Genomic DNA, 15,631 nt, shown 5'->3' on the forward strand with positions numbered 1-15,631 from the left:
TGTCATCATTTTCCCCACCAAACTGGAAAAAGTGCTATACAATATATTTGAATTTCACAACCCAATTACAGGGATGAAGATGTTTGCAGAAATAGTCAAAGACTTGATTAGTTTTCCCATGGGTCCCTCCTACTCCTTAGCTATTCAAAGCATTGCCTTATGACACACTTTTACTTTAGGAACCATCTCTCATCAATTTTCTCTTCTCAGTTGTTAGCTGCCTTGATTCCACAGGAAGTCATCCACCAGTGGTTTCACATGTGATGGAGGAGGTCTTGAGGGTCACCTGCACAAACCTGATAAAATCCTGCATCTTTCCTCAGAATTGCCACTTCATTTTCCAGCCATGGGTGGTGCACTTTCAGCCATGGACAAGTACTGAGAGACTAACCAGAAGCCAGCTGGGCTCAACAGGGTCTAGGCTAGTGTTTTCAGAGGGTGCTAAGTTTCTAAGTGTTTGGCTCAGGAGCAAATACGTTCATGTTTTGACGATTCTCGCCACCCAGTATGGCCACATCAAAGTAAGGCCTTGAAAAATGAAGAGTTGGACAAGGAGGCCCTCTAGTCCCTCTAACACAGAGGTTGCTATGGTCTGAATGTTTGTGTCCCATCCCTCCACCCCCCAAAAAAAATTCATGTTGAAACCTCAATGTGCTGACATTAGAAGGTGGGGCCTTTAGGAGGTCCCCAAATGAATGAGATTGATACAAAAGAGGCACGAGAGAGCCCCCTTGCCCCAGTATACACCAAGAGGCTCCAACAAGAACTCAGAAACCCAACCTTGCAGACATCCTGATCTTAGACTTTCATGGAGCCTCCAGAGCTGTGAGAAATACATTTCTGTGGTTTATAAGCCAAGCAACCTATGGTATTTTGTTATATCAGCCTGAACTAATATATACCACCTTGTATTTTACATTGCAGTTGTGGACACACACACACACACACACACACACACACACACCGTGATCTTAAGGTCTATATTAAATGCCAACAGCACAGAAGAAGAAACAAAGCATTGGGCGGTGCAGGGGAGAGGCAGCCGGGGTACGACGGTGAGCATTTGCAGCGTCAAGATGGGAGCAAGACTCTTTAGAGCAAATAAGGGGAAAGTGCTTTCTGGGCAGAGAACACCATGTACAGAGTTCAAGGGTGTGGCCTGTGTAGCCTATTGAGGGACAGCTAGTAATCGCTGTGGGGCTCAGGCGACCTGGCGGCTGGAAGGACACAGATGGGTGGAGTCCAGGGAGGTAGACTAAGAGTCTGTTAGATGCAGCTCAGCGGGACACTACTGACACTTAGGCTGGCACTTTTTAGACTTGGGGGAGGGGGTGCAGTCTCTGTCCTGTGTCCTGAAGGATGTTAGCAGCATCCCAGATGCCAGGAGCACCTCCCTCCCTCGCTGTAACAACCTCCAGACATTGCTATGTGTCTCCTGGAGAAAATCATCCCTGACCGTGAACCGCTGCTGTAGCGTCAGCTCCATGAGTGCAGGGAGGACCTAGAATAGGTGACCTGTGGCTATTCGTTGAATAAAAAAATGAAAGGAGCAGAGGCAAAAAGGTTGGAAAGAAAATGTCTGAATGCAGAGAAATAAGGAGTATTAATGAGATTATCATGGTGCTAGTCCATGGGGTCGCTACTAGTCGGACACAACTGAGCGACTTCACTTTCACGCATTGGAGAAGGAAATGGCAACCCACTTCAGTGTTCTTGCCTGGAGAATTCCAGGGACGGGGGAGCCTGGTGGGCTGCCATTCATGGGGTCGCACAGAGTCGACTTAGCAGCAGCAGCAGCAGTGCTAAAGAACCTGCCTGCCAATGCAGGAGATATATAGAGACTCAGGTTCAGTCCCTGGGTCAGGAAGATCCCCTGGAGGAAGGCGTGGCAATCCAATCCAGTACTCTTGCCTGGAAAATCCCATGGCTAGAGGAGCCTGGCAGGCTACAGTCCATGGGTCACAAAGAGTCAGATACGACTGAAGCGACTTAGGACAGCACGCATGCAATGAGATGACAAGACATTTTCAAGAGGAGGGGACACAAGTTGAAGAAGCTCTCAGTAAATTCAGAGACAAATATCACGGCTGAGAGGGTCAGAGGTCAAGGTGGGTTTGGAGTTTGAAGAGAACGGGTGAGAGTTGAAGAGCAGTTAAGAAGTTAGGGGGACTTCCCTGCCTTCCAGTAGTGGGGACTTCGCCATCCAGCACAGGGGGTGTAGCTTTGATCACTGGTTGGGGAGCTAAGATTCCATGTGCCTCTGGGCCAAACAACTAATATGTAAAACAGAAACAATGTTGTAAGAAATTCAATAAAGACTTTTAAAACGGTCCACATTTAAAAAAAAAAAAAAAGAATCTTTAAAAAAAAAGCAGCTTGGAAACTGACCCCAATGTGAGACACACCCACTTCTGGACTCTGTGAAAGATGGTGGGGAGCCCATGGACTTACTGTTTGGCTTTAATAGTTCTGTGTTACGTGAAAACCAGGAGAAAAAAGAAAACAATTTTCTAGTGATGGTAGTTACATAAAGTTTCATTTAAAGTGTATTTGTAAGAATGCTGATATTAGAAACTTAATAATAGAACAGATGGTATGAAGACAGGGCACGTTGTGAAGATGGCACACACGTGGTGAAAATGATTGAAGTTTGGGAATAAAAGGTGCTGGCGCCCAGCTGAAGTTGGGGCACGTGACTCACCCACTTTTCCTTCGAGGTCTGTCTCTGAGCCCTACAAAAGAACGAAGGGGGCTCTGCTGCCACCGGGGCTGGCTGCCGGTTGCCTCACTTCCCAGCCCCTGATCTGAGCCCAGGATGACAAGGCTCCACCCACCATCTCACAAGAAGAGCTATCTTCACAACCATGGGCCTCTGTTCTGAACACCTAAGCCCTCCACCCCCGCTTTAAATGTCCTCTACTTTTTAAAAAATTTATTGAAATATAACTGATTTACAATGTTGTGTTAGTTTCTGGCATACAGGAGGGATTCAGCTGTACATATATTCTTTTTCAGATTTTTTTTCCATTATAGTTTATTATAAGAGATTGACTATAGTTCCTATGCTATACGAAAGCACCTTCTTGTTGATCTTCTAGTTATTTTCTGACTTGTGTTTTGGCTCAGCCAGGTGTGACGCTTCTGGTTCGAAGGAATCCCCCACCCCACCCCAGGCACAGGGAAGGGCATGAGGCTCTGGGCATTGTGTGTCACTCTAGTAATTAAGTGCCATAAGAGCCAGTCACCTACTTAAACTTAAGTCAAATTAATGACCTGCTAAAGACTTCTCTGTTTCTGTGAGAGGCACGGCAAGTAACACAAGGCTTTCTCGTTGTTCAGTCATTGCAACGTGTCCAACTCTTTGCGACCCCATGGACTGCAGCACACCAGGCTCCTTTGTCCACTGTCTCCCAGAGTTGGGTCAAATTCATCGTGTCCATTGAGTCGATTTCCTCTGTGTGTTTCTAAGTGAGTCTTCAGCAGATAACCTATGTAAAGGTCCAGCTCTCCAAGTACAAGATGGTGTTTACTTCCACACAGAAAAACATTTGGACCTAGAATCCTAGTCTTCCTTTCATACTCCCACCCCCATCACTCCAGCTTTAGTGAGTAAAATCGATAGACTGACAGAGGGATAGGAAGATAGGCATCATTTAATTTTCACGACTCAAAAAAACCAGAAATCTTAGAACTAAGGGGTTGAATAACCTTCTCTAAAATAAACACAATAGGGATCCTGGATGGTGAACAGCTTCAGGGATCTCCAGAAATAGCAGAGACAGACTGTTCTGTGCTGATGGGTCCCAAACCAGTATTTTAAACACCCAGTGACATTAACTTTGCATCTTAATGGAGGCTGAGGCACTCTCAGCAGCTGATAAAGTATTACCTCCCCAAGACTTCCCTCTAAGTACTATAGGTTTTGTTTTTAAAGTCCTGGGTACCACAAATTACACTTAGCAACTACCCAACCATATTATTTCCTTCCTGTCTAATGTAATTTTTCTGTTTCTTTTTATAAAGGACTTCGGCTATTTTAAAAAATTATCCCCACTCCTAAATTAACCTGACTTTTGTTTTTAACAATTGAATGAGCTAAGAACAAGAATGAGGCAGTGCTTCTAACTAGCTTCTAAGAAACTAGATGTAAACATTTTCCTACAGAGCCATCATTTAAAACAGTAAATTGTTCTATTAGCGGGTACAGGTTGTGGAGTGTGGTGGGGACCAGGAAGAGAGGACAAGCCACTGAAGGAGGCTCCTCTGTGGATGAAACCGCATGGCATTCCTTCCCACCAGCTCACCTCTTACTCAATCATTTATTCAACAAACAATGATTATGTAAGTACAGGGGGACTGCTGGACAAGTCTGGCAAGGCCCTCCCCATTAGGAGCTCACAGTCTAGTGGAAGCCAAACAGGTAAACTATACGATTCCAGTAATTCATTCATTCCACGAAGAATTTTCATTTTTTAATAAATAACCATTGAGTCTTTACCGAGAATCATTATTGAGCAAGACAGGCAAGATCCTTGCACTCAAGAGCTTATGTTTGAGTGGAAGTTAAACAAACAAGATGATCTCAGAGTGAGAAGTGCTAAGAAAAATACGACAGGCTATGTAACAGGATCTAAGGCTAGAGGAACTGCCAAGCTGATGAAGGAGGGTGACGAATTATAAGAGCTCTCTGGGCGGGGGGATGGGGTGACACTTGAGCTGAGATCCATCCTTCAGCCCTGGGATTTCTTTGGAAGGAATGATGCTAAAGCTGAAACTCCAGTGCTTTGGCCACCTCATGCGAAGAGTTGACTCATTGGAAAAGACTAAGATGCTGGGAGGGATTGGGGGCAGGAGAAGAAGGGGACGACAGAGGATGAGATGGCTGGATGGCATCACTGACTCGATGGTCGTGAGTATGAGTGAACTCCGGGAGTTGGTGATGGACAGGGAGGCCTGGCATGCTGCGATTCACGGGGTCGCAAAGAGTCGCACACGACTGAGCGACTGAACTGAACTGAACTGAGGAGGCTTTCCATCTCTTCCATGAGCACTCGTGCTTCCTAATCTAACCTAACACCCTCCTTCCACCAGACACTAATTGTGCTGCCTGATGTTAGCGTCTCCGGGTCTACCTTGCGTTACCTGCTCCCCGCCCAGGGGCAAAATCTCCGGAAGGCAGGTGCAATGGGATAGGAGATAGCAGGAAGCTCTTAATAGATCACCATGAACATTTGCTCAAACACACAGGCGCAGTCGGCGTAAGCCGCCAGACTGAACCAGTCAACAGGCCTCAGAACCCCAGCCAAGCACGGGCAGGGATGGAAAGGGGTGAGGCGACCTGCCTGCGCGCCGAAGAACCGGCTGTGCTGGGCCCAACTCTGCCCTGAAAACCGCGCTCCTGCCTACGCCCTCGAGGGGGCGGGCCGTAGGCCGTGTGCCGCGCCTGCGCAATACAAAGCCCGCGCCTGCGGCCCCGAGCGCTGCCCTCGAACTGCGCCGGCGCGGTGCGCCTGGCGCTAAGGGGCGGGGCTCCGTTGCGCCGCGCGCAAGGCTGGGGCAAAACCCGGGCCGGGATAGGGCGTGGGGCAGCGCGTCGGGACGTCCCTCGCGTCGGGCCCGACGGCGCGTGCGCACTGGGTGGCCGGCTGGGCGGCTGAGGGGCGGGGCGGGGGCAAGAGTGGCCTTTTTGCCTCATTTGTGCCCTAGCGCCGCCCGGACACTGTGCTGGCCGCCGACACCATGAAGATCTGGACTTCGGAGCACGTCTTTGAGTAAGTTTGGGGTAGGAGCAGGTTGGCGGGGGTCACGGGGCACCTGGGGGTAGGAGGGTAGTTTGGCCCCGGAGTCGCGGCGAGGCCCCGGCGCACCTCAAGAAGCTTCCGGGCGTCGGGCCTAGTGTGGGGAGCTGGGCCCGAGCGCCTCGGAGCCCGGGGCGTGGGGTCCAAGGTCACGACCCTGGGGACACCTCAGAAATGGGCTCCCAGGGGACACGGCCGGACGGGAGGGGACTGGGGATGGGGCCCTTGCGGCCTTCCTCTGGGGGACGCGCCCTCGGGTGGCAGGGGCGGCGCCGAACACGAGGTCCTTGACAGCCCCGTAGCCCCGAGAATCCGGGAGAAAGGCGTGGGCTGTCGAGATTCTGGTCGCCTCGCCACCTTCAGGTAGAGTTTCTTAACCTCGGAATGTGGATTTAGGGTGAGATCAGGGGACCAGGAAGTGGAACTTTTCCAGCAGCTTGTTGCTTTGAGGAATTGCAATTTATGGCCTTGGAATTGGAGTCCAAGGTACAGCCCTGACTCTGACAAGCTGTGTGACCTTGGGGGTTACCCTTTTCCGTCGTCTGAGACATGGAAGGTGACGGGTTGTCAGGGCCTGCCAGCACTGAGATGTCTTTGAGGCCATGTTCATTAACATCTCCTGGTTAAGGGGAAATGTTTACTAAGGAAAAAGGTCTTAAACCAGTTGGATGTTGGGAATTAAATTCTTTGCTGCTTCCACGATTCATTGTACAGAAGAACCATGCCTTGAATCACCTGTATTGTTTTTGCCTGAACAATTGTTGATCAATTATCTCATCACTGTTTATTGACTGATAATTTTTCCTCTCACCGGTTTGAAATGCCGCCTTCATCCTAAAACACTGCTGTCACTTATAATTTAATCCATTTCTGAGCTGTCTGCCCTATTTGACTGATCTTGCTGTTGTTGCCACACTGTTTTAATTTTTATAGCTTTGGTAGTATGTTTTAATATGACCACTTGATTTAAAAACAAAACAACGTTTCTGAAGGCAATGTTAAAACAGGTTGTAGACTGTTTACATTCTTATCAAATCAGACACATGCAGGAGTTCGCTGGATCTTAGAAAGCAGAGAATGTTAGAATCGGAGGGAAGGTTTCTTTTCTCCCTAATGTTTACCATTTTTTAGGGGGGCGACCCTAAATTTGTAGTCTTTTTGATATTCTTTAACTAGGTCAAATTCTTCTACTCTGTTTGAACCATTAGGATCATGGGTGGTTTCTTCTTGGCAGTTTTCTTCTGGGTTTAAATGCTTAAGTTCTTTCCACTGTGTCATAACTTTCTTCCTTAACACTCTTCTCCCTAGGTTGTTCCCCACCCCTCCTCTCCACTCATTCTGCCCTTTTCTTTAATGTTTCCCTCTCTTTTTCTCCTTCAGTGTAAATGCTCAGTGAAATTCTGCTATTGGCCTTCTTGCATTTCATCAGAGATTCTTAATTTTTCTCTTGTTGCAGACTTCTCTGAAATTTGATGAAGGCTCTGAGACTCTGCTCCCAGAACATAGACATACTCACATAAATGCTCTGCATGTTCTGGGAGAAGCCCTGATTCTCCCCAGATAATCTGGACTTCTTGATCAAGGTTCCAGCTGATACATACTCATTTCCAGCAGCCAAATCTGTACCTAGGGCTCCAGCCTTTCTTGACCTTCAAATCCTTATTTTCAGGTTTCAGCAATGTGTCTCTGCTCCAGTGTTCTGTGGGCTTTTCACACTCAGCATCCCTGAAAATGAAGTTGTTTATCTCCGCTCTCAAGTTTTACACTTTCCCTGTGTTTCCCATCTTAAGGATGTTACTAACCAGCATCTAAGTCGTCTTAAATGACTTTCTGTGTCTTTCCCATCTTTGAGTTGCCAGACTTCCTTCTGAGGACTAGCATGTAGTTGGTATCTAGTTGAAGTCATTCATTGATTCTTACACCAAATATGAAAGCCCAGTAGGCACCAGGAGCTGTTCTTTGGATCGATTCCACTTTGGTAAATAATCAAGACATCATTGCTGCCTACAGTGAAGTGTTCCCATGTTTTATAGGTGAAAAAACTGGACAGTTCACCAAGCCAGCACCAGTTCCACTGATTGACTGCCCTTTGGCACTATCTTTGGATGTCTTGCTGTGTGAAGTCTTTCACATGATTACATTAATTCAGTTAAAATGAATTTCTGGGAGATTGTTAATTGTAATATGTATCCTTTGTGATTTTTGAGCTAGACGTTTTTATAAAGCTAAGTCAACATCAGTGTTTTCAGGTTGGTCCAGAGAGGAGAGAAGTACTGAATTACAAATAACATACAACCATCCTGAAACCTTGCAATTGGTAATTTTTTAGAGGAGGTAGGGAAGAGATAAGTTCCAGGAAGCCAGCTATCCAGAGTCTCTGACTAGATGGAGACAGGGAAGGGCTCACTCATCTGATTCTCATTTTAGATAGTTTCCTTGGTAACAGTCAGAGTGCTTGGCCCCTATCACTTCTTTTTGTGGGGACTGTTTAGATTTGTGAAATAGCTTCGCTTGTATGCCTGCACTTAATGCTGAATAAGGCTTGAGATTAAAAATACAATGGGATTCATTTCTGTATAGTATAGCAAAAATGAAAGCATTAAGAGTAATGGTGGAGTGGGAAGGAGGTTCAAGAGAGAGGAGACATATATATACCTATGGCTGATGTATGGCAGAAACCAGCACAATATTGTAAAGCAATTATCCTTCATTAAAAGTAAATTTGTTTAAAAAAGAAAAATGGTATTGGTTGTCCAGGGTTTGGCAAAGCGAATGGAGTTGAGATTTTCCTTCTGTCCACAAAAAGTTATCAGGCTTAGTTCTCTGAAAAGTTGAAATAGATTAGTACCTATTTGTTTTGCTTTTAGAAAAATAAAAAGCCGTGCTGTGTTGTTTATCAGTAAGTGAAGTTTGAAACACCATCTCCAGATCTTATCTTTCCTTTCAGTGAAGACGTAGAATCAGTCACTTTCAATGTTCATTGTAATTAGTCAGAGGCTCACTTGAAAGGGGTATCTTTTGTATAAGTATATTGTTCAGGTAAGCTGTGAAGAGAACAAATGCACATTATGTTGTAAATCACCCAAGTACATGTGTCTTTCCAGAAATATAAAGATGCTGCAAGTTCCATGATGATGCTGTTGCCATCTTAATCCTTCATAAGCAAAGGCTGATGAAGAGAGACTATTAGAAAATGGCACATTAGGAGTACCTTAGAAAACAAACAGTATATTGAGTGACCTTTTCAAAACAGATGTCAGAACCACTCCTTGGAGGAAAGTGAAGAATAAAAGATTGGCTGGAGGGGTCACGATTATTTATTACATTATTAGAGGCAAGTACATGTTTAATATGAATCAGTGATTCTTAGAAACAAAATTTACATGTGAGAGGATACTGGTGAGTGGAAAATATGACTCAGGAAACTACTGGAGTGTTCTATAGGTTATTTTAACCTTGCAGGCATCAGCTGTGACACATAGCCTATGTACTGAAAAAAAGACTGAAATCTGTATGTGTTCATAATGTAGACTGAGTCCCCTGAAATCATCTTCCGGTCAACATTTCAGAAAATAATATTCCATAGGCAAATTAAGTAAACTTTAATTCTAAGGAATAATTTGATGAGTTATATAAATGGTTTAATTTATATGCATGTTGCTAAAGGTTTGATTTTTGATTCGTGTCTGCAGCCATCCATGGGAAACCGTTACAACAGCTGCAATGCAGAAATACCCAAACCCTATGAATCCGAGTGTGGTTGGAGTTGATGTACTGGACAGACACATAGATCCCTCTGGAAAGTTGCACAGCCATAGACTTCTCAGCACAGAGTGGGGACTGCCTTCCATTGTGAAATCTGTAAGTGTGCCTTTGTTCCTGAAGCAATGTGACTGCTGTAGAGAAGTTTTCTAAACCACATTATAATTTCAGATAGGTGGTGGGAGCCGATTCTGAATGTCATTTTTGCATCAGTTCAAATTGTATTATAATAAACTTGAGTTATGAGTGTATAATGAATTGGAAATATTATTACAGTCTTCATGAAGTCACCTGATAAAACCTTCTAAAGGAAGCCAGCTAATGCTCTGTGATCTGAAAGTTTTATTCTGCTTTTCCTACCTTGCCAACAGCTTGAGCTATGGCAGCTGGGATTTGGTGGTGGTGGTGAGCGGGCAGCTGCTGGGGTCAGTGGTGGTGTGACGTTAAGTGAGGCATAATCTCAGTTTGCCGTGGCCATGTTTGTTCCAAGATCTGGTGCTTCTGTCTGTACATTGGAAAATGTAATTCTATGTTCTTTCAAGGGAGCAGGTTTTAGGGATCCAATCTATCATGATGGGAGAGAATCCTAGTATAAGGACCAAGTTATCTGTAGAAACTCTCTTCATAGAAGGTGGGCCCACGCAGAAAACAAAAGTACCAGGAATGTGCTAATTGCTTCCTTTGTACGAACTACTGCACTAGATGATGTGGACAAAGAAGTGAGCAGGGTTGGGATGGGCATGGGGTCAGAGCGTGGGAGTGCCCCTGGATGTGCCTTGTTACCTTTGTTGTGAAGTGGCTGGTTTTCTGCCTGGAGAGTAGAGCCACCACATCCTCCCCCTTGGACTGCACCAGGGAAACCTTGACAGACACTCTGAAGCTCTCCTTTCTCTCCATGTTTCCCGAATGTCAGGCTCACTGCTCCACGTCAACCTTGGCAGTTTCCGCATCCTGCCTTGTCCTGCATACGTTCTCAGCTGGCTGGTGGCTAAATTGTCTCTGCAGAGGGTTTTTGTGTCTGGGAGTCTCATCTTCTCCTTTAAGTGGGCCTCCTTTCTGATCTTTGTCTCATTCCTTGTGTTTTTTTATGAAAACACATTTTTGGTTCAAAATACTAACACATCTTTACCTACAAATAAAATATTGATAACACTAGTTAAGAAATCCCCCTCCGATCACTAATTCCAAATGTTTTTACTTAGATTATTGGTGCAGCAAGAACCAAAACGTATGTGCAAGAACATTCTGTAGTGGATCCCATAGAGAAAACAATGGAACTTAAATCTACAAATGTAAGTAACTACCCAGCTTAGTTTTTTCTTCTCTTGTGGTGGTGGTAGTGGTTTAGTCACTAAGTTGTGTCCAACTCTTGCAACCCCATGGACTGTAGCCTGCCCGGCTCCTCTGTCCATGGGATTCTCCAGGCAAGAATACTGGAGTGGGTTGCCATTTCCTTCTCCGTTCCCTCTTGTAGTTGATATAAAAGTGGACATACACTCTTCAGCCTGGTCTAAGAAATTCGTACTCAGATGCTGGACCGACTCTGCCTGTTCGCAGCCTCAGTGCTCTAATGAGCCTGCCTGTTGCTTTCTAGGAGATAGCACTCAATAAAATGAATTTGGAATCAGTGTATATTATTACTATTATGGTGCTTTTGTCAAGTTTATTACTTTTTTAATAAAAAGCAATGAATATTGAAAACTTCTATTTACATAGTAATATCAAAGTGGTTTATATGCTGTTTTGCATATTTACCTAGCAGGATTTTGGTTTGTGAGTTAATTTGGGAAATGTTTTTAATCTTGATTCCCAACATTATTTGACTTTTTTTAATTCTGTAGATTTCATTTACAAATATGGTTTCAGTAGATGAGAGACTTATATACAAACCACATCCTCAAGACCCAGAAAAGTAAGTGAAAAGTATTTTAACAAGCTTATTTTACAATATATTTTAATTTTTCTTAAGTATGAAAGATGAAAATTAGTCATCCTGAAGCTATGCGAATGTGTTTTGTTCTAGAACTATTTTGACTCAAGAAGCCATAATTACTGTGAAAGGAGTCAGTCTCGGCAGTTACCTTGAAGGGCTGATGGCAAGTACGATATCATCAAATGCTAATAAAGTAAGTAAGGCTGCTCTCACTTAATGTCGGGGGTGGGGTACAGGCTTGTGGGATCTTAGTTGCCCAGGCCCCCTGTAATGGAAGCACAGAGTCTTAACCGCTGGGTCACCTGGGAAGTCCCTCCCTGCTTGCTCTTCTTCCTGGGTCATTTCTTAGAAGAGCTGTCCTTGTGAGCTGCCTGAGCCACTGCAATGTGATGCCATGTGGGCTGTTACTGGGGTCTAGTTTGTTTGGGTTCACATTCCACCTGTAACTCTGACCAGCCTTTCATCTTGGGCAGTTAACTAAGTGAGCCTTTCTCTGCCTGAGTTTCCTATCTGTGAAGTGAAGACTAATTACCCACCTTTCAGGGTTGGGTGTGAAGAGTAAATGAGTTATCATGGGAAATCTGTGGCTGGGGGCCCAGTACTTGGGGACAGGGGGAGGCAAAGATGTGTGTTACTGTTTAAAGCATAGATTCTCAGCCTGTTTCTCATTATCATCTCCCTTCACCCCCAGATCCACTGTAGATATTTTCTCCTAACTATCCCCACCCTGAGAAATTATTTAATGCCAAACATTATGCCTACAGATGCAGAGATATATGGGTCTGCATCCGTGCTTTGTACGTTAAAAAAAGTGAGATTTTTCCCCACTACCCCCCAACTAATTTTTGCCCCGTTGAGAATGTATGATTTAAAATAAAGTAAGTTTAGAGAAAGAGATGCCTAATGCACTGTTTTATAACGTGTAATATCATTCAGCAGTCCAAAGATATTCATAGATGCCTTCTCTATGTCAGGCAGAGTGCTAGGCTAGACTGGGGACACAGCGGGGAGCAAAACAAACGTGGTGCCTGCCCTCGTGGAACTAAGAGGAAGGCGACATTAATCATACAACACGGCATTAGGAAAGGAAAAGTACAGAAAGGTACGAGAGTGCTTCATGAGTGCTGAGTAAGTGGTGTTGCTGCTGAGTTCTGAGCGAGGGGTGGGTAGGCCGTGAGGGGTCTGCTAGGGAGTGGTCCAGGTGGAGCAGCTGCATGTGCAAAGGCCCCAAGGCCAGAAGCAGTCAGTGCTCCTCATTCTGTCCCTCAGGGAAGTGCACAGAGTGCCAGGAGAGAGGGGTTGGAGAGGAAGTTAGACCAGAGCCTCGGACAGGAATTTGGTGTAAAATATGGACATAAAAAGAGAAATGGAGCTTGACCTCACCATCAGAAGGGGGACCGTTCTAATCATAAAGTAAAACATCACTATCATTAATTGTAGATTCTTTTTAGAACATCTTTTGAAAACAAAAACCAGTTTTAGATCAAGCCAGTTTCTCAAAGCATTTGATATTTGGTAAATAACATTAAAGAAGAAAATACAAAGAGAAAAACTATCCTAGTGAGGTTTAGTTATGCTTGTTCCGCCCATTGTGACTTCCTGATGTACTACTTATGCATGCCTTTGCCCTCACTTGGTATCAGTAAACATACTGGATTTTTTTTTTTAAGGGCCGAGAAGCAATGGAGTGGGTAATACATAAATTAAATGCTGAAATTGAAGAGCTGACAGCTTCAGCAAGAGGAAGCATACGGACACCAATGGCAGCAGCAGCGTTTGTGGAGAAATGATAATGGAGGTGGATAGATGGCACCCAGTTCCCCAGGTCTCTACAAGCTGGCAGTATATTTATTTGTTATTTAAAAAATACAACTCTATTTTAGGTAGAATTTTTTTTTTTTTAATAAGCTTAAGAAAAGCTATGTGACTTGATCAAACAGAGGTTCAGGGTTTCTAAATAAAAGGGATCAGCTGAAATTAGTATTGTCTGAAATGACTGATTTTGAGGATTCCAGTATTTATGCAAAATTTTAAGTTTTTTGAAAAGTATGCTTGGAAATTGCTATTGGCTGATGAAACCTCCTTAAGGTAGAATTTTAGAGCTTTTCATGCATTCGAACTTTACCTGGCTTTGGACCAACCGCAGAACCAAGCAGAGCCCCTTCTGCATACGCACGACTGCCCTGCTGCGGTAAACTTGGAGAGCTTCCATGAGGGAACTCACTTTTAAAGGAGAAACTATCGTTTTAAAAAGACATTAATTGTACGAAATAATTTGCTCTGCTATAAACCGTTAAAAATCACAATGCTTAAATTTCATACTCAAATGACATTTTTTGGAGTAAAAATTATCATGAAAGTAATGACTCCAACAAAAGTACATTTTATTGTGTTATAAAGAGTACTGTACTGATTGCCAAAGTTTTGTAACTTAGTAAAGGTATTACCTTCCTTGGATTTGTACTTTATGATTTAGTATGCTATATCGTGGGCTGGTTATGTTAACTGAAAAAATAAAGTCATTACCAGAATTTTGCAGCGCTCTAAACTTAAACAGAAGAACAGCTGTTCATATCTTTTAGCATTTCACATTTGCCTAACTTATAAATTGCCATGTGTCAAAATCATGGTTCTGTAATTGCTAAAGCATGATATGTCAGGTTATTTGCATATAATTACTTTGTGAAGTAATTATGACCACAAAACATCTTTGTTACCTGAAAAGCTGTACATCATTTGAAATTACTCAAATGATGTCTTGATCTGAAGCATAAATCCCAGGGACTTAATGTTTTTAATAACACTGTGTCACTGCGGGGGATGGGGGTGGTGGAGAAGAAAAAATAATAGGGTGGGGAAAAAAAAAAGCATTGGCCTAAAGCACCCTATGAACTGCTTTGCAGCTTTTATTTATAGGAAATCCTTGCTCTGGATGAACAGTCCAATATGTGTCTTTTGTAGCAGGCAATTAATTATCAACCACTAAGGAAGAATAACTATGATCCTTGGAATTGTTGCATACAGAGTACTGTTATTATATGGTGATGAGCTCTTGCTTTTATTTCACAGTACTTAATGCTACAAACTTAGTCAGTTTTCCTACAAAAGAAACCAGTTAATATAGGTACATAAACCACAAAAATCGTATACCAATTTAAAAACTAGTGTTTTTCTACTTAAAATACTGTTTAGCTTGAGGCTATTTGTAAAAGCACATTAAAGCCAATAAGGTTTTTTATCATTTTTATATTTTTTACAATTCGAATAACATTTCAACTAAACAAAACATTGCTAAATATTGATATTTAATAAATTACCTTGTATAATTTCTGAAAATTATACTTGTTCTGGAAAGTGTCAGAATAGCCTAATGATAAGATTTCTAAACAAAATGTTATCCTAACATTTTTAATTCTAATAATTGTATAAATTTTTATTTTCCAGTGTAGTTACTTTTAGTAAAGTAGCTGGTAGTTAATGGCTTTTACCTGTTAAAATAAGCATTTGAGAGGACTGGAATACTGGTGTTCGTGGGTTAGAATTAAGGCTCTCAGACTGTGTAGCATATTTTTTAATATTAAAGGTGGATCTTATATGAATTAAGAAACGTCCTGTTAATAAAAACTTCCTTTTAACTATGATGTTTTTCCTGATTATAATTTCTTTCTAATAACTGCAAGGAGTAAAAGAAGTGTTTTATCCTTGTGAGAATCCGCCTAATGCCACGTGCTGGAGCCGGCTCAGCGCCCAGGGTTTAGATTCTAGGTTGGTCGGTCCACCCTCCGGTGTCCGGTCTGCTTCCCCGGCCGGACTCTGCTGCCCGGTCTGGTTACCCACCCTGGGCCAGCCTGAAACCCCAGAACTGTCGAGGGTCGGCTCCCCATGGTTAACTGTTAACTCGGGACGGTCGTGCTGGCGCGTCGTCAAGGTCCGGACCCGGCTGTCGGATCCAGGGGTGGGAAAGGGGTGGCGCGCCCAGAACACCGGCCTCGACGCGGTTCAGAGTCCCGCGCTCCCGGAGCCACGCGGTCACGCCTCCCCTCTAGCCCCGCCAAGGCTACTACGGAAACCCACGGGGCACACCTGCACTGGCAACCGCAGCATGGGTCGCGCGCCCCTATTGGCTCACGGCGCTGGG

General features: G+C 43.9%; 1 protein-coding gene across 3 annotated transcripts; it reads left to right on the forward strand.

Annotated features, from left to right (window-relative positions):
• Positions 1-5,682: 5,682 nt before the first annotated feature.
• Positions 5,683-15,131, forward strand: PRELID3B (PRELI domain containing 3B). Of its 3 annotated transcripts, none has more exons than XM_060396955.1 (6): positions 5,683-5,771; positions 9,491-9,659; positions 10,763-10,852; positions 11,402-11,472; positions 11,584-11,686; positions 12,468-15,131. In XM_060396955.1, the coding sequence occupies exons 1-6, from the start codon at positions 5,740-5,742 to the stop codon at positions 12,477-12,479; spliced, it is 477 nt and encodes a 158-aa protein (XP_060252938.1). In that variant the 5' UTR covers positions 5,683-5,739; the 3' UTR covers positions 12,480-15,131. The 3 variants fall into 3 exon arrangements, with proteins under 3 accessions (XP_060252938.1, XP_012044298.1, XP_060252937.1); XM_012188908.4 differs by having other exon boundaries at positions 13,164-15,131; XM_060396954.1 differs by lacking the exon at positions 5,683-5,771 and adding an exon at positions 8,909-9,132 and having other exon boundaries at positions 13,164-15,131.
• Positions 15,132-15,631: the final 500 nt, after the last annotated feature.

This window comes from Ovis aries, chromosome 13 (genome assembly GCF_016772045.2).
Source record: "Ovis aries strain OAR_USU_Benz2616 breed Rambouillet chromosome 13, ARS-UI_Ramb_v3.0, whole genome shotgun sequence".
NCBI lineage: Eukaryota > Metazoa > Chordata > Mammalia > Artiodactyla > Bovidae > Ovis > Ovis aries.

Coding starts and splice junctions, on each gene's coding strand:
- PRELID3B (XM_012188908.4), top strand. CDS start 5,740: ATGAAGATCTGGACTTCGGAGCACGTCTTTGA. Junction 11,473..11,583: donor CATCCTCAAGACCCAGAAAA/GTAAGTGAAAAG, acceptor GTTTTGTTCTAG/AACTATTTTGACTCAAGAAG. Junction 11,687..13,163: donor TATCATCAAATGCTAATAAA/GTAAGTAAGGCT, acceptor TTTTTTTTTAAG/GGCCGAGAAGCAATGGAGTG.